This window comes from Coturnix japonica, chromosome 15 (genome assembly GCF_001577835.2).
Source record: "Coturnix japonica isolate 7356 chromosome 15, Coturnix japonica 2.1, whole genome shotgun sequence".
Taxonomy (NCBI): Eukaryota; Metazoa; Chordata; class Aves; order Galliformes; family Phasianidae; genus Coturnix; species Coturnix japonica.
In genome coordinates, this window is record NC_029530.1 from 5,018,514 (window position 1) to 5,037,694 (window position 19,181).

General features: G+C 39.4%; 1 protein-coding gene across 24 annotated transcripts in view; it reads right to left on the bottom strand.

The window, feature by feature from the left end:
- Positions 1-19,181, bottom strand: part of CLIP1 (CAP-Gly domain containing linker protein 1) — a 58,179-nt gene that overhangs the window by 10,917 nt on the left and 28,081 nt on the right. For 11 of the 24 annotated variants that reach the window (XM_015877841.2, XM_015877842.2, XM_032447758.1 and 8 more), the window contains 12 exons: positions 16,792-16,896; positions 12,873-13,817; positions 11,370-11,486; positions 10,694-10,751; positions 10,377-10,460; positions 8,909-9,065; positions 8,116-8,281; positions 7,796-8,011; positions 4,504-6,786; positions 3,244-3,381; positions 1,879-1,985; positions 2-122 (listed from right to left, as the gene is read on the bottom strand). In XM_015877841.2, the coding sequence (XP_015733327.1) occupies positions 2-122; positions 1,879-1,985; positions 3,244-3,381; positions 4,504-6,786; positions 7,796-8,011; positions 8,116-8,281; positions 8,909-9,065; positions 10,377-10,460; positions 10,694-10,751; positions 11,370-11,486; positions 12,873-13,817; positions 16,792-16,896 (4,497 nt within the window). The other 13 variants (XM_032447771.1, XM_032447770.1, XM_032447769.1 and 10 more) reach the window with 9 other exon arrangements.

Consider the following 19,181-nt stretch of genomic DNA (forward strand, 5'->3'; position numbering starts at 1 on the left):
CCTTCTGATGACTTGTGACTCCGTCCCTGCTTCTGCCCAGCTCCTCGGCAAGTTTCACGTTCTCCTCTTGCAAAGCTGCAAGCTGCTGGGACTTCTGAGCAGCTGCCAGCCTCAGCGCCTCGCTGCGAGGACAGAGAGTGCATTGTTACCATAGGAACGAGGGAGGCAAGAAAAAACTGTGGGAGAGAATCAGCTTCACAGCTTGGAAAAATACATCTAGGTCACGTGCCTGCTGGGACTGATAATAAAGGTGACGAGCCGTACCTCGCTGCACATGGATAGGTTTAACCCTGAAAAGAGGCAGCAGCACAGAACGGCCGCTTCCTTCTCCTTCAAATGCATCAGACACTCAAGGAAACGCAGGGAACATCCAGTCTGCTCATCCTGCACATTCCAGAGGTTACCAAGCACTCGGATTCAGGAATATCCCTCCCAGGGGCTGCTGGTGAGCTGCACAGCCCAGGCATGCTCAGAAACGAACGTGGCTGAGCGCTCTGCAGTTAAGGCAGGAGAACTGTCTTTAAAAACGAACAAAGCTCGCAGCCCTCAGCACTGCAAGGTTTGCCACCCAAACAACCGACAGGGTGTGAGACCGTGGGGTCGGCTGCTCCGCTCTCATCACTTTTCAGGTACAAAACCAAACAACAAATCAAAAGCTGAAGTGCATTTGCAGGTTTCATTTCGCTACTAATACACATTGTTTCCTTAAAGCAGGTTGTTTCTGCCTGCCTGGGAGACAAGTGACTAACCTGAGTTTGTAGAACATTTGAGTATGTCTTAATGGAAAATGTACACTTCACTTCATGAAATGGGAACTTTTATGACTGGGTTTTGTTCTTCTCAGCGCTCCATGTGCCAATATTACACAGGGTTAAACCCTGACCGGAATATTAAAGATACTTGTGTGGCTGTGAGAGGCAGGAGAGCCCAGGAGTCAGAAACTTACTCAAGTGCTTCCAAACAGAGGAACTCTGTGGGCTCTTACTGGGCACAGTTAAACAAAAGGAAGTCTGATTTACCTTTAGAATTTAGCATGTAACACGACTGCAGATTTTCCAACCTTTTCTCTGATCTCTAAGGGGTTGAACCAGTCTTCTCTTGAAAAAACCACAGTCAAATATATTTTGTCTCTCCATGAAATCAGTCTGATTGCCCCACGCTGCCCCAGCACTACAGCAGCTGCTCTAGAAATGGTTGTTTTGCTTTGGCATTTCCCACACGCGTGGAGGCAGGAACAACACGGCTGGACTTCTATTCACAGCAGCACACTCACAGCTTCGGGGCAACAACACCTCACATACAAATGACTGTGCCAGATGCTCTGCAGTTACTCTGTGTACAGTGCTACACAGTACAGTACATAAGCAATAGTTTCTCAGATGAGAATTGATCAACTCAACGTATTTACACACAGGGCATTTGTATGAAAGCAGTTAGAAAATAAGAGCACAGTGTGGCAAGTGGAGTAAACTGGAAATGGTCATCATGAGAAACAAAAGCAGAACCCAGTTTTCTATAAACAGCGCCTCTTCAAACTACTTGATGCTCCAAGTGCACTTGTAAGGAAATACTGTTTGGATTTGATTACAATTAAGCTTTTAAAATAATTTAGTGCCCTCAGGTGGCAGAACCAGAAACTTCCTCCAACAAACAAATTACTTCAAAGCTTGAATGAAGGATTTGTTCATAGCACTTAGAAATCCAGGAGCAATATTCCAATTTCAAGCTATACGCGTGTCAAGCCAGTACTTACTTGTGATTAAATCCCTGCTTTATAAATAAGGATTCCAGACAAGTACTGAATTCCATTTTTTCTTTTAAGGAAGGTAAATGGAACTACCAAGTAATGGTTTAACAAATGTACACTGAAATACTTACAATTCCTTTTTAAGTTCCTCCACTTTCTTGTTCTCCAGGTTCAGAAGCTCCTTTGATTTAGTGAGTTCCTCTTCATTTTTCAAGTTGTTTTGTTTAAGCATGTCCAACTTAAAGAGGAAAAAATACTAATTACACAAAAGAACTGCACTGTCCTCAGGTGTATTGCTTGAAGTACTCAGGAACACAAAGGCCTGAGCTGAGCTGCTCCTTTTTGCCATTTTTGTTCATTAAACTAATTCAGACCATTTGTACTGAAAAGCATTTGTCCAACAGAACAGGTAGAGCCCTTCTGAATTCAAGTCCAGAGCACAAAGAATTCAATCTCCTCTTCAGAGCAGCTTACAGTAATCTGACATATAGACCCTGGTATAAAATGTAAAGCTCCCAACTACCTCCATTTTAAATGCCATTCATCTCAAATCTTTTTTTTTTTTTTTTTAATACCTCAATACTCCCTGTTGAAATCAGCTCTTCCCTTTGATATTTATCCCTCTAAGTAATTGATAAGAAGTTCTCCTTCACCATACCTTAACTTCTGAGAAACAGAAGGCTGAATGTTGTGCTTGCATCCATTAGAAATCAGTTCCTCCTGGAGATCTTGTTGCACAGGTCAGATTGTTGCCGATCTATTTACTGAGCTTGCATTTACCAGTGAAATCCCACAGGCTTGTGAACCTTATTTGTTTGCATTCACCGACACATCATATTACATAACAGATAATCTTCAGCCACTCTCATGGCATTACAGGACCCTGTGCTTGATTTTCCTTTTTTTTCTTTTTTAATCCCAAAAGGAACTCCTGCCATTATTAACGTCATTGCTTTTAATTCTCGAGCCATCAGATCTCCTTGGAAAACATTACTGTTTCTGTACAAGCTGTGGCACTTAGGTTAACCCAGCTGTGCACTACGTATTATTAGGCGAGCTGCACAAGATGAAATAATGATCAAAAAGAGGCCACAGAGTGCTCCACATCTGCAGAAAAGCCACCAGTTTAGATGAAGATATTCTGGGGCCAATGAGTGCAGGGGGGATTAGTGGGGACATTCTCCCTGTCTTCAGACTCTGATGTATTATGAAGTGGCAGGGCACAGACTGAAGAACAGGTGCTTAGAGCACAATGCTGTGCTTGTCCTGCTATAAGCTGTGCTCGTGCTTTTGTACAGCACACTTCTCTGCAGCGTGAGGCCACACCTGACACAACCTCAGGGAACCAAAGCATCAGACTGAGTTATGTTTCATACCAGAAGGCGACCAAAGCCCAGAGCACAGATTGCACGTGGTACATAGACACCATGAGAAAGGTCCAAATCACTAACAAACTAGGCGATACTTCTCATATAAAAGCATTTAAATATGATTACTTCATTCTGCAGCTTCTCGTTTGTCTGTCTCGAGTTCTCCAAAGATGCCAAAGTTTCAATCTTTTCTTGGTGAATGGCGTCCTTCTCTTTGGCCACCATCTCCATGGTCTGTAAAACTTCTTCCGCTCTTTTGTCAGCCTATGATTAAAGGGGGGATGGAAGGGAAGAAAGTATTACCAGTGGGACACCTGAAAGCACATGAGGAACCACAATACCTTATGCACAGCTCCACTGTTTGCCAGCTGCTTTCCAATTAAACACGGACTTCAACAGGAATTCTGAAGCTGCATAAAGTATAAAAGTAAGTGGTCATGAGTAGATTCACTGCCATGAAGGCATCAATTGGGATCTCATCCTTGTGTCACCACAGAGGAAGCGCGTTTTCTTCTTTTTAATTACCTGGATTTCTATTTACCGCCGCTGTGATTGCTGTCAGGTTTCTGACCACTGAGTGGCAGCTCAGTAAATATTCACTTCCAACAGACTGCTCCATTTCAGAAAATGTGAAATTATAAAAAATGCTAAAAATGCAAAAAAAAGTTAAAAATTAAATACCAGATAAAGCCAATGGTAACATTGTTTTAGTGTTGGTCATTATGCCCTCATAAATTGAAATAATTGATAAGGGTATTTTAACACCTAGGCAGGCATAATGGATTCCTGTAGGATATCGCGCTTCCATTTTGCATTAAAAATGATTTTATGGGCTTCAAGCCAAAGTAAAATTCAAAACACTGCTCTGAATTTGTTGGTAGTAAATACAAAACACTTCTGTGAATAAAAAGAACACAATGGTTGCCAACATTGCAGATTTAAATGGTTCTCCTGCACTGTTATTTAATCCAGTGACACTTACAGGAGCAGGATGTTGTTTTGTTCTTTTGGAGTAACTCACATTTGCAGTCTGTTGCAGCCCCTCCTCCAGCTCTTAAGCTGCAAAGCACTTTGACAGAGGAACTGCCCAGTTTTCCTGACAGAGTCAGAAAACAAACTTCCTTTTATTCACAGTTTATGTTGTTTTCTTGCAACATTCAGCAACAACATTGGCTCCTATATTTAGGAATTATTTAAGAATAAATGGTATAATTGAAATGTCTTTCAGACTCACAACCTGAAAGAAATCCAAAGTCATGAGATCAAAATTCCAGCCTGTTCATTCTAAGTTGAAGTGCTGATTGTGCAATGAAGTGCAGAAAGGAAATCAATGAGTTAGTGCTCAGTATTAGTACAACATACTTGATTGTTTATGTATTTCAATACCTCAATTTTTTGAATAAATATTTGGGCCTGGAGGGTCTCTATTTCTCTTAGTTTCAAAATCAGATTGCTCATCTCCTCCAGCAGCAGCTCATGTTTTTCCTCAGAGACCAGCATCCTGCATGAGAAGTCTGCATCAGTTTGCTCTAGAAGTGCCACTGCTTTCTCATGCAGTCTGTAATATTCCTTGGACAACTTCTCCTTCTCTTCTAGTATCTTTTCATTAATGATGACCAGACTCTTCCACTCAGCATGCAGACTTTCATTTTCCTGAACTAACTCCATTTTCTCCTTGTCCGTCACCTCATATTTTTGCTGAAGCTCATCCAGCATCTCAGAGACACAGCTCTGCACGTCCTCAAGCTCTGCTTTTGATGCAGACAGGGAAGTTAATTCACTCTTCACCTGATGAATTTCAGATGCCAGCCGCTCTGACTCTGCACAGAGAATCATCTTTTCTTTAATTACTTCCTCCAGTTTAATTTCAATTTTTTCTTTCTCCTGAACCAGAAGTTCTTTCTCGGTCAGAAATTCTTTATTTTTCTCTCTCACCACTTCCATCTCCTTCTCTAAGAAACTAATGTTATTTTGTAGCTCCATACGTTCCAATAAAAAGGATTCCTTATCTGATATTCTAGCTTTCATTTCTATGGTTAAGTTTTCTTTCATGTTTTCAACCTCACCAATTAATTTCTTGCATTTATCTTGTAATTCAGTCCTCTCTATATTCAGTATTTCTATATCAGACGAACAGGTATTGAATGAAGACGACAGGACCTGCTTGGCATGTGATACAGCAGCCAGTTCATTTTCTAATGTTCTTCTGGCATCCTGAGCCTCCTTCAGGAGATCTGAAAGGTCACTTTTACAGGCTATCAGGTCTTGATTTTCTAGATTCTTCCTCTTTAGTTCTTCCTCAAGGACTCCAATGGAATCTTTGAGGGTGGCATTCTCTTGGACCAGAACTCTCTTGGCTGAGAAGTCCAGCTCCTTTTCTACCTTCATATCAGAAACTGCATTTTCAAGAGACTTCTTCTCCTCAAGAAGCTCGGAATATTTTCTCTCCAACTCATCCTTCTCTCGTAGAAGAGCTTCACTTTGCTTTTCAAATTGCAATGACTTAGAAAACACAGATTCCTTTTCCAAGTTCAATTCCTTTATTTTCTCAGTGAAGGCTGTCTCAGCAAGCACAGCATCTGCTGTGGCCTTAGCGAGCTTTTCAGTAACTTCCTTATTTTCATTTAGAAGTTTCTCCCTTTCAACCAGAAGCCTTTGTTCTGATGCAAAAACAGCCTGTTGAAGCAAATGAACTTGTTCGGAGTTAGATGTCTCTCTTGAGGATTTCATTTCCTCGAGAACATTAGAGAGACTAGAAAGGGAAGCCTTCAACTCCATATTGTCTTTTGTCATCTTTTCAAGTTTCTCATGTTCAGTCTCTAATTCTGCTTGCATCTCATCTTTTCTCAGTTTTAATGCCTGGTTTTCATTAATAGTATTGGCCAAACTCATACACAGCTCTTCCCTGCTCTTAAGGAGCATCTCCTTCTCCGACTGCAGACTCTGATTTGTCTGCAGCAGACAGTCAATTTCATTTTTTAAGGCTATGTGTTTACTTTTAAGATCCAAGTCTTTTTCTTGGGCTGAATCTCTCTCTGCAGTCAGAGTTGACACTTCTTGTAGTAGCTCTCTTTGATTTTTAGCCAAGTCATCATAAGAACTTTGCAGTTTCTGAATGACGTCATCTTTGCTTTTAATGACTGCATCATTCTCTTCCAAAAGCTTCTTCTGATAACTCTCCAGTTCTTCCCGTTCCTTGATGTGTTTCTGACATTCCGCATCCACAGCATCTTTGTTGGCCTGAAGTTCTTTCAGCTGTTGGAGCAAGGTTGACTCTGAAGACCGGAGAGCATCATTTTCTTGAGTTACCCTCAGAAGATCTGCCTGTGCTGTCTCAATCTCAGAGAGCAATTTGCTTTTCTCAGATATCAGAGCTACCTTTTCTGTGTTTTCCTGATGACTTTTGGCCTCAGCTTCTTCTTTCTGCTGTAGAAGTTTTTTATTTTCTGAATTGAGTTCTTCATTTTTTGTACAAAGCTCTTCTCGGTCTCGCTGAACTAACAGAATCTTTGACTCCATCTCTAGATGCTGTGACAACAATGACTCCTTCTCTAATTTTAGAGTATTCCTCTCCTGTGCCAGAGTCTCTTTTTCTGATATTAAATCCCTCATCTCGTCTGACATTACTTCAACCTCTTTTCTGGCTGATGCTAACACAGAGCTTAAGGACTAAAGAAATAAAGTTGGGGAGAAGGGAAAACAAAAAATGAAGTCAAGCAGACAAAATGAGAAATGTGGATTAAGGGCAAACAGTGCTACTGTGATTTAAGTTTAAATCAAACTGTATGTATTCTGGCACGGAGCCCCTCTGCAAACTAAGCTGTAGCCAACACACCAATGATATTTCACTACAAAACATCCAAAAGAAAATGTTTTGGTGGTTATGTTAAAAATATCGTGGTTTGAAGGCTCCTCCATACAAAACCTCATTGTGTTTTTTAAACTGCTCTCAATGACTTCTCTGAATAAACATTGCTCAGATATAAGAGCTACAGAGGGGTCTCATCAGAATCTAAGCTAAAACACACTGCCTTCAATGGCCAAAGTAACCTTCCGCAATTAATTCTCCTCAAGATTCTGCCTGAGAAATATTGCCATAGCCTGTTTAATTCAAAACACCACATAAGTGATGTACCTAAAAGTCAACTTATTTGCCAATTAATACACTGAACAATTTGCTGAAGTATGAAACATTATAACCACTAACTAATCTGGGATGAAAGTAAGCAGTAATGTCAAAGAAACAGGAGACAAAATGTCAACTATTCAAGTCAAGATCCGTACCAAATAGCTGCACATAACACACGATCATACTACAGATTTCAAGCGTGTAACACCTTTAAATGAAGTATTTCACAACATACTGTATTTAAAATTCGTAACACTGAGAATAATATTTGGCTCTAACTTACTGCACTGAATCAAGTATCTATGAACATGAAATGGTCATGTCAAAGAATCATATACTTCATGGATTCCTTTGTAATCTAGAGACAATAACCAGCTGGTTGCGTGTTCTTCATTTCCCTAATCAACAGTAACCTATTGTGGAAAAATTCAAGCACTGCAAATAAACTACCACAAAACGGTGAAGCCAGGAAAAAAATCAAATCAATGAGTCACTGAATTACAAAGATCTGAACTTGAAATTACATGCCAAGTAACAAAGCATACATACTTTAGCCTCTTCTGCTTGCTTTTTCAGCTCCTCAGCCTGTGTTTCCAACTCATCATTTTTCTTTTGCGCAGTTTTCAATGCCTCTTCTGCATCCAACAAGTTCTGCTTAAACCCTTTGATATCTGCATCGTGTTTGGTGATCATCTCAGAAGTTTCTTTTTCATACTTTGCCTGAAGATCCTTATACTGATTTTGACTGGTCTCCATTTCCTTTTTCTAACAGGAAATAAAACAGTTGGAACTCAGTTAAAGATGCAGTGGTACATCGTAGTAACTATTCATTCTCCATACAGTTAGCCAGCGCTTTTTAAACTTCTTACCATGTCCAGTAGTTGATCCTGCATTTTTTTCAGCTCTTCTTGATGAGTCTTGAGAGTTTCTTGCTGACTCTGCTCAGCTTTCTGTGCTGTCTGCTCCACGTTTTTCTGCAGCTGAGCAGCCCTTTCATTTGCTTTTGTAAGCTCGAGTTGCATTTGCTCCAACTCCCTAAAAAGACCAATTAAAGAATAATATTTTTTGCTGACAGTATGACAAACTCAGAGGTAAAAGTCCCATATTCTATCCAAATCTTCAGAAAGAGATTTTAATAGTTAACATAATTGGAAAGTTCTGCTAAATTAAATGTACGTGTGCAGGATCGAGCACTTGCTTGTGTGCACAGCAACACTTTTGCCACTCAACTCAAGCCTGGGGTTCTTTACAAATTAATTGTGCACAGAATAGTTTTTATTTGAAAGAACCTACATTTTCTCTTGCTGGTCCAAAAAAGAATATAAAGAGTCTCTTCAGTATTGAAATAAAATAAGCTTTTTGAGTAATCAAATAATTCTGAAGCACAACCACGAGGCAGTATACCCTTAAAATGTTCATTTATTCTGGACTGTTAGAAGTATATGCCACACAGAACTTTAGTAACTAAAAACACCAACACTCTCTTCAAATAACTGTGAGGAGATCATTTTGATGAATTAAGTCTGATAGACTAAATCCACTTGTCATATCAATGTGACACCCAGTGTGACTATCACGCTCAGCTATTTGCAAAGAGAAAATGAGAAGCAGGGAATGCAGCAGTAAAGAATTAACATGAGAATATTCTGAAATGAGGAATACCTTTCTTTTAACCGTAGCTCATCGTTCATTTTCACAAGCTGGGCAGAGCTGTCTCCTGATGACTTCATGATCTCTGCAATATCATTTTCTAGTTTGGCTTTAGCTTCAGTCAGTTGCTGTTCTCTCTCTTCTCGCTCCTTCAGTTTAGTCTCCATCACTGAACAAGACAAAGGTTAGTAGCCTAGTAAGCTTAAGAGAAAGGGTATGCACAGATTAGCTAGAAGACCATACAGAACTATAAACAAAATGATACTACAGACCATCTGTATTATCTTTCTGAAGTTAATAATTATAATTGGTTTGAGCTTAGCACTGTTAGCTGTAGCAGAAGGTTAAGAACACTTTAGAAACAGTGGTAAAGCAACTAGTTAAGAGATCTTTGTTTCAGAGGTGATTCACTTAGCTTCAGGACAGAAGAAGTTGTGCTAGATGTATTTGATAGAAATGAAGCAATATAATAGCAGAGACAAGCACTTCTCACCAACAGCACAGCAGGAAGAAACAATGCAAGCACCATGAAGTTACAGAATGGTGTGGGTTGGAAAGGACCTTACAGTCCATCAAGGTTCCAACCCCACTGCCATGAGTAGGACTGCAAGCCACCAGATCACACTGCCCACATCCCCATCCATCCTGGCCTTGAGCACCTCCAGGGATGGGGCACCCACAGCTGCACAACCTGTTCCAGTGTGTCCCCACCTTCACGGTAAAGAATTCTTTCCTAATGTCTGATCTAAACCCATCCTCTTTTAGTTTAAAGCTGTTACTTCTTGTCTTACCACTATACTCTCCAACAATTCACTCCCCAGCTTTCCTATAGGCCCCTTGTGGGTACTGGAAAGCTGCTACAAGGTCTTCTGATGCCTTCTCTCTTTTCAGAGCAGAGCCATTCCAGCACTTGGATCATCCTTGTGGCCCTCCCCCCATCCAACCTGTCCACATCTCTCTTGTGCTGATATGACCTGAATCCCAACAGTGCCTTGAAAGACTTGCTTACAGGGTATACAGTCATCAGTTTCTTTCTAAATGAGTTTTAAATTAAGATACACAACTAGAAGGAGCCTCCCACATGTGAGGGACAGGGAGAAGGAGATGATCAGACTAACATGCAATCTTTACAATGTCCTTAAAAAGGAGAATACTAATTATGCTCCTGTTTGGTCACCAAGACTTTGTTGAGTACCTGACCATTATCACATGATTTTGTAGCAATGTTAAAGCAGGAATTTAACTGCTGATTTGGAATACACTCAGCTGGGAAATCTTTTGCCTTACTGCACTATTTCCTTAATACAATGGTCATCTTGCTGTGTCATTATATGCGATGCCACAAAAGGCTTTCTTTTGATGGCGTATGCATTTGTGAAAGCACTGCATACTATGTAAGACACTGGAAGCTGAGCAGGAGGCATAAGAAAGCACAAAGCTGATGCATATTTCAAAACATCCCATTTCATTTCTTCCTTACCAGTCAAATTAGACTTCAGTTGTTCCAGTTCTGAAGACATGAGTGCAAACTGTTCTTCTTTTTGCTTTAGTTTGTTTATTGTTTCTAAGCAAGTAAAATTTTAAAGACAAAGTTAGTAACTACTTATCTGTAAACAATTCCACCTACTTGCAAGATATGCTGCTCTCAAGAGGACAGACTGCAAACAACCCTGTCTTTTCCCCAGCTTCTGAAACAGCTGTGTTGCCAAGTTTAAATTTGAAAGAACATGAGGACTTTATTTTGCAATAGAGTTTTCTACAGCTTTTTAGTTTCCATGTATTTCACAGCAGACATACCTTGCATAGAGCGCTGGGCATTTTCTTCTCCATCAGCTGCACGAGTAAATTTTTCATTCTGAAAAAGTGGACAGAAATCTGAGGTAAGATCTGATGTTTAAAGTGTAATTTGGCCACTGAATTTATATTAGGTATTCTACATGTAGAAAACAAACCGTATCTATTTCTGATAGGAGTGAAAACTGAAGATTTTGACTTGCAGCTTAGCACTGATATATTCAGCAACACAATGCAAGCCTTGCCTCGATTGCAAGAAAATCCCTAAGCTTTCAAAATAAGCTCTCCATCAGCTTGTGCAGCAACAGAACTGCAGACAGCCCGGTGTAAGAAACATGAGTTCTGGGCTTATAACAGGTCACACAGTAGTCTATAACAGGTCCTTAGTAGTCTAAACTTAAGCTGCATGATGCTTTTCATCTGGCTTAATATTTTACCTGTGATTTGTCAACAGATAATTCCTATTTAGACAAAACAGGTGATAAACACAAGTCATGTGAGATCTTCCTTTCATTTTGAGATGGATCCTATTAGTCATGGATCAGTGCCTTCTTTTTGTAAGTAAAATAGCTTTGGAAGACCTTCCTCACTCAGAACTGATCCTCAGCATTTCACTACGCTCTCACCACGACAAGCAAAATCCAAAGGAAAAAAGCCAAAATGTTGGAGTATTACTCACCAAAACTTGAAGTTCCTTCTCCAAAGAATCTTTTACTTGATTTACTGCACTCAAGTTTTTCTCAAGGTCAAGAAGCTTTTGCTCTTTGCCCTGCAGCTCTTTGGCCAGATTACTAGCCTAACAAAGATGATTAAATGGAGTAAAATAAAATTACAAACATGAATGATAAAAAGAGGGAAATTAAAAGTTGAATCTGAAGGAAACAACTGTAATATTAAGATCATTGTAAGATGAACAAAATGAAAATTAAAAAAAAAAAAAAGAAAGAAAGAAAAGAAGAAGAAAAAAATGTAATGTGTTAACTGAGTGAAGCTGATTCCCACTGATGACTACATCACAGAACTGACCGGATCTTGGAACACAACTGAAATAATTGAAATGTAGTTATCTTAGAATTAAAACAATTGCTGGCAGTCGTTCTGGAGCTCACTGAAACATTTCCAAACTGTTACAGCATCCATTAAATTGGCAGTTTTGCTTCTTCACTGATTTAATTTTTTGTGCAGATAAATTGAGCTCTGTATGTTTCAACTGGCTGTTCAAACCAATACACACACAGGGATGCCACTGTACAAAAGATTCTGTCCCTCATGCAGGACAGTGCAGAAGTTCAGTGTGAGCTAAAAATACGGTGCCAGTAGTCCACAAAAATCAAGTATCTTGGAACCATCTGTGAGGGGTTTAGGAGAGCGACTTTTAGCTACCTCCCCTCTGCTCTTAGAATTGGACTTTTTTGCTTGTCAAGTTATGCATCAATAGGGGTTTTGCCCAAAGCCCCAGAATGAAATTTAATCTTAGCACTTTTATTTCTAGTTGTGATGGCAGAACAACTTTCTAGTACTGAAAAGCAAACTAACAGCCTTAAGGAGATGTTTTATCCAAAACGATAAAACATCTTGGTAAGATGCGTCAAACTGCAGTTTGTGCTTCAAAAATACAATGAGAAGGTCCCTGACAAGACCACTGCATACCTTTATCATAAAGAGAAGCACCTCCAGGATCTTTGTTTTGGTTTTAATAACAGTCTTTGCCTCTTCCATCATCATCTTTGATGACAGTGAAGGTAGTAAAGATACTACCAGCACAAACTGAGAACACAGAATCTTTCTACAACCCAGTGTAATCATCAGAGGAAAAAACCCCACTGAGCCTCATGTCACTATGCAACAGTTTTAGCACCAACGGTGAAAAACTTGTATATTACAATGTGGGGTTCTTCTCCCAAATAAGCCAGGAAAGCAACCTTCCATAACACAAAGCTTTCCACAGAGGCATGTTTTCCTTTTGCTGAGTGATGCAGACCAAGCAATAGAACCCATTTAGAGATCTGACCCAGTTAACGCTTTCTCTAAACCTCTTCAGATGGATGGTACAAAGATACACTGTTAATAACAACTTTTTTGTTTGTTTTTTCCTGTGATGAGTTTGCTACAGCAGTTTAGAGCAGTACAAATGTAAAAATGAAAAGAAAGTAAAAATAAAAGGATGGATGTTGATACAAACCTTGCTACTTCCATCAACCTTTTCGGTCTCTAAATTCTGTATCTGTTTCTCAGCTGCCTCAAGCTGCTCGCTAAGTTTCTGGATTTCCAATTTACCTTCAGAATTGGCTTTCTGAAGTGCAGCAAGGTCCAAAAGCTTTTCTTCAGAAGCTTTGATCTTTTGGGTAAGACTACCAATAAGTTTGGTTTGTTCATTGCACTTGGCTTTCAGCACATCTATCTCCTTTACCTTTATCTCAGCTTCCTGTAATTTGTTTAAAGTGTCTTCCATTTCTACTAGATGCTGATCTTCCACACTTTCCAGTTTGGCCTTCAGGTTTTCCAGGGTTTGCTCTTTCTCCTCTGTGACCGCCAGCAATTTTGCCTTCAGTGTTTCAATCTCTTTTAAGTGCTGAGATTTTTCATTTTCCTGCTTCAGTTTTAAATTTGACATTTCATTCTCGTAGTCTAATTTAACCTTCTCCATCTGAGTTTTTAACTCTGCAAATTCTGCTGTCTGAGCCCCCACACCTTTGCTGAAAGAAACTTTCAGTTCTTCCATTGCTTGCTGATGGGAAGCAATTGCAGATTCCAGCTTTGATTTCCACAGCTCTATTACATCTGAATTCTCTTTGTTGGCATGATCAAGCTTCGTTTTCAATGATTCATTTTCTTTTCCCATTTTCTCATTTGAAGCTGAAAGTGTTTTGATCTCTTTCCGCAGCGCTTCTTCACTGCTTTCATACTTCTCTTTTAGAGAGCTCATCTCACGCTGATGCTCTTTGCCAGCTGCATCCATTTTTTCTTGCAAAGAACTTATTTCTTGTAACAGTGAAAGAGAAGTATCCACATCATCAACGTGTTTACTAGACTCTAATCTCCCTCGGAGCTCAGCTACTTCCTTCGCCCGCAATGCTAGATCTCTTTCTAGTTCCATGATGCGAGATTTTTCTGATACTGTAGCCACCTATGATTAACAGCATTTTAAGAAAAGAAGAAAGAATTATAAAAGTCATAAGTTCAACACACGGAGACACTTAGTCCACAGTGAAAAGAAATCACCAAGTGTTGCAAACCAACATCATTAGTGTCCTCTCACGAACGGTTTGGATTGTAACACCTCTGAGCTCCACTGCTAACTCCGATTTCTATGGACATAGTAAAGAAACCTTAGGAGAATACTGTTTTTATATGGGAGACACTGAAACAAGACCAATTGTTAATTCATTTATGTATAAATTGTCACTTAAAGAAAGAAAACGTATAGATGCCCACATATTTGTATTACACGCATATTATGATCTCCCTAAAGGTGGAGTTTACTTGAACTCATTTTTCTGAAGTTACCAGCAAATAACAACTTGCTAAAGAAAAGTTTGCAAAGTTGCTTACGTACATAATTGACATTTAATAAAACGATTCTTAGAACCATTTTAAAGCAGATGGAAAAAAGATGGGAGAACCTGCAGTTCTCAAACTGCTGAAATAATTGCTTCCAAATTCATCTTAAGTCAACTATGAGACTGTCAGAAAAGCAAACAACTGCCTATTTAGCAGATGGATCCTTTGAGACTCCTTCCATACCGACTCCACTGTTCTCTTGAAAAAGCTCCCTCACTTCATCTGAGCTTTTCAACAAATATTGGAGAAATTCCTGGTATGAAAATCACACAAAACCACAGCAGTGATTTCTAATTAGGAAATTGTTGCTTCATCTTTCTTATTATCCCAACAGCCTGAAAAAGACGCTACTGTCTGTGCTTGCTCCTGAACAGGACTTAATGTAGATGACGTTCTTGGACATTCCTAATATTTGTCCCTAGTTTAACTTCCAGAAGAGCGGTGTGTGTGAATGAATAAATACAAGCTTTAAGAAGGCAATCAATTATACAAATTATGACACACACTCAACTTCCTTTCTCTATCTATCCAGAAGAGTTAATACTCTTCATCTCCCTAATTAAAGAAAGTGGTTGGAAGGTACAAAGAAGCGCAGGAAGTATTATCTGAAGTGAGCAGTGGATAAACCACTGTCAAAAGCAATGAGATAATTAAAAACGTGCAGATATTCATGAAGACAAATAAATGAATTTTGAACATGATACAAAAACTGTCAAGTGCTCAGTGGCCTGTTCTGCTGTGGGCAGAATAGAAGAAAAATATATATGACTTTTTCATCCTCTCTACTGATGAACCAGTTTATAAAAGGGGAATAGGTAAAAATATACATCTATATATATATATGATCTTCCAGAAAAAAAATGATTTGTTGTAGAGAACTGCAGCATTTATTTCCAGTTGACATTAAACTTTATGAGTCTCAAAGATTCATGATGACTTCTTGGTTTTTTTCAGAGCAAGATAACAATATTTGCTTTTTTACTTCTAACACAAAGAAAAGATGTGTTATCTTAGAGGAAGTTCACACCTTCTCCTGCAGGAAACTAATCAGTCTGAGAAAAAGGCAGAATTAAATTCACTGCTTTGTTACATCAAGCGACTGTGAAAGATTCACACTGTAAGGTAAAAAAGAACTGGCACTTGTGATTTATTTCCATTGCATTACTCTAAACTGAAAATGCATCCGATTTCTCATCTCTAGAAGCAGACTTACAGGTTTTCTGTAATAAATACACCTAATAATAGAGCCTGAGTGGTGCACTGTTAGGTATCTGTTACAGTATCTGTTACTCATTACAAAGATGCCACATTCCAGAAACAATCAACAGCAGCATCTTACTGCATATGTACTTATCAGTAAAGAATTTAGGACAAAGGGCACCTATCAACAGCAGAGTATCATTAGGTATGACCGACTGCTGAGGTTCGCTGCTTTGGAGCCATCCAGAACCACAGCAACTGATCACAAGGTGCAGGGGGGGTTTGGTTGGTTCCTTTGATCCAGGGAACCCTGAGATAACAGAGCAGATCGCTTCTCAGCCTTTAGGCTAAGATCAAGTGTAGAACTGCACTCTTCACAATGACACAGAGCTTATTTTGATCAGAGCATTAGTTGGAATCGTGGACACTTCAGATTTCCTGGATTTGAGATTTTATGAATTATTCATCAAATATTAAATTGAAAAAGAAGCAAACAACAAAAAAAGAAATACATCAAAACCCGTCATGTCTTTCCAGGTGCAAGAACAGCCAGATATAAATCTAAGCAGCACAGCTTTTCATTCTTCTTGAACCTTTACTTTTAGATAAGCACAGATACATAATAAAATGTTATAGCACAACAGGCCTTGCTAACAGACACGTGTTGAACCGCTGAAGTCAACTACATCAGTCCTCTGAGCCTTGCTCCAAATACAACTGAACACAGTGAGCACCTTCCTAGCGAGAAAAGCCTCTGTTCTCTCAGAAACGTGCTGAAAACCCCAGGAATCAACATCTGCTGAACATGTCCTGGGGTCAATGCTGAGTAATATTCTGACAGCACCATTGGTACTGATGCTGCTGAGATACCCAGGACAACACTGTCATCGATAGGAAAAAAAGAATTAAGAAGTCCTTGATGTAGCACAGCAAGCAGCACATCCACCATTTTGGAGTCTGCATTAAAAGCACTGGCACAGTGAAATTATTTCTCTTGGATATAATGAACTTTGCTACTTCCAACAATGAACCACTGGACAATCCTTTATGTCTACTCACAGTCCCACTTGCCACTTTTGACACGGATTCAATATCAATTTTGCACTTTGACGTCATCTTACCTGAATTCTCCCGAAGAAATGAGTACACATACACAGCTATACACAAACACAGCACCAACACTCAAAAGCAATGCTCATTTTTAGAAGTGTGGAACCTACATGAGGTTCGTGGCAGAAGCAAGATCTCTTTCAGCACGTGTTACACCCGGGCAGACTGCGTCACCAGAAATCTTCCACAACACAAATCAGTCTTGTTATTTAAATAGTGAAAACCATTACCCTAGTGTCTTCTAACTCCCTCTGGAGTTTGTCAGCTTTGGTCTTTTCAAAGAGCAGGCTCTGTTCAAGCTCCTTAATGCGGGCATGCTCCAGTTTGGTCTGCGTCTGTTAGTAAAAAGGGAAAGGAAGAGAACACAACGGTGCCACCATCACATGCCAGCACACAAGGAGGGAGCCACATGCAGGCCGTGCTGTCAGAATCTTCTATCAATGATGAGCAGAGAAGATGCAGTGGATAAAATGAACAGGGAAATACTATGGATGAGAAAGATGGGCTGAAAGTGTAAATGGACGGATGTGTAAAAAAATAATAAAAAATCACAAAGAAATATGGACAAAAGTTTCATGCAGCCAAGTAGAAGTTATTTATCAGTACATGAAGTTTTCAGCACAAATTAGAGTAGTTATGAAAAAGTACATAAATAATAAATATACACCTACACCTGTTCTAAGAGGATGGTACGTCCCTTTCCTTGTCATTTCACTGACAATTTAACGCATTGGTTATATTTTTCACCTGATGAAAATTCACCACTGAAGCTCACATGACAAATCAAACTTTTTTTTTTTAATATAATATTAATTAGCTGCATCTCAAGTCTCAGTCATAAAAGTGCTTTTGGTCAAGATCTGGGAATATTAAGGTTCATTTGTCACTAGAGTATGAATTATCTGAACAGAAAGAGCACGGTTGTCTGAACAGCAACTGCAGAACCCTCCTAATTTATCCCTCTCCTCCTCCAGAAAGAAAGCAGCAAGTAAGATTCTCCAAAACCAGGAGACACAGGGAAATAGCCTGGTTGCTCTGTAATTGCCAAAGTCTGAATATGTGGAACAAGATGTAGAACCAAACAATAAAACAACAGAAAAACCCAACTTTGTCATTCTTTTCAGCTCCTAAAGGGGAGCAGGAAGTACATGAACTAAGCTGTCACCTCCTGCCTTTTTTTATTTTTTTTTCCAAAGGGGTAGAATTTTTGTGGCAATCACACAGAAAACTCAATACTTGGGCTCCAAGAAACTCCAAGAAGTTTGCATGAAAACTGGAAATTTGAGAGATGTGGTGAAGTCCAGCAGTCAGTTAGAAACTGACCTCCTTAATGATGTGAGGAAAGAAAAAAGTCATACAGAGTTAAGAACCTCAGTAATGTACCACTTCTGAAATGCTGAGAGTTGATCTGTTTGCAAGTGTGAAACAATCCAAATCAAAAGGACTGTGGAAGTGTTTCGTGTGTCTTTTCAAAAAACAAAAGGGAGATTCTCAGAGCCTGCCCACATCAAGAATATGGTGGATCTCCAGAAATGAATGAAGTTCTGCCTGAGTATGCTAAGATGTGTTTTGGAGCCCAAGAAATTGCATCCATCAGCCTCGATGAAAGTTCTCTAGCACAGTTCAGCTGCAGCACTGACTTTACAACAGAACAAAATAAGGCAGTAACCCCCACACACCTTATGAACTGCTGTTATGAGAGGAGAGGTCCTGCAGTGAGATCCAGTGAGATAACCTAGCAGTGGATTGAAAGAAACCCAAAGGAAGAGCGTGCATAACTCCAAAGCCACAATGCTGCCAAACCCACAGCTGGCAGGACACTGCTGCTTCTCTCATCTTTGCAATATTATATTTAAAAATCCCTACAGAACTGTGTTATTTACAGTGAAGTTAGTTACAAGGTCTGAAATACTAACATCCATAGATATTAAACTTCTTAGATTTGTTCAATATTCCACAGCAGATCAATGCCTCCATCAGTGGAAGATGACGTAGATGAAAGAAAAAACCATGAGGACGTGACTTATCAGTTTGGCCTCCCAATGGCTTTGGAAACAGAAACATTGTAAGGTAAGTCCCGGTATTTTCTGAAAAGGCTGTAAATCAGTTCCCTCTCTGAGACTGACTGCTATTACTCACTTCTAAGTCTGAAAATGAAGCTGTTTTAAAAAATTGATTATTCAGGTCTTTCCTGCTCTAATTCCCAAAAGGGATTCATCAGAAAACAAGCTTCAAACCTGACAGCAGCAGAATTCTCCTTTCATCACTTAGCGAGATACACTATCTGAAGATTTTCTATGCTACGTAAAAAACAGAACACTTTCATGGTTAATTTTATAGACATCACGTTAGTACTGCAAAGATCAGATATCCCACCATTGATTACCAGCTTTTTAAATCCTATCTCAAAGAAGAAATTAAAATACTACCAAGATGAAAATAAAAAGTCAAAGAAAAACTCAGCAAAACAAAACTACTCCAGAGATCTTTGCTGGACACTTTCTCTCCGTTTAGTAGATGGAGAATTATTCTTTCAACGAAGTGGTTTCCAAGGGACAGCCTCCAGTTTCCCTGATGCAAAAACCACTGCAAAAGTTTTAATCAAAGTACTGATCATCTA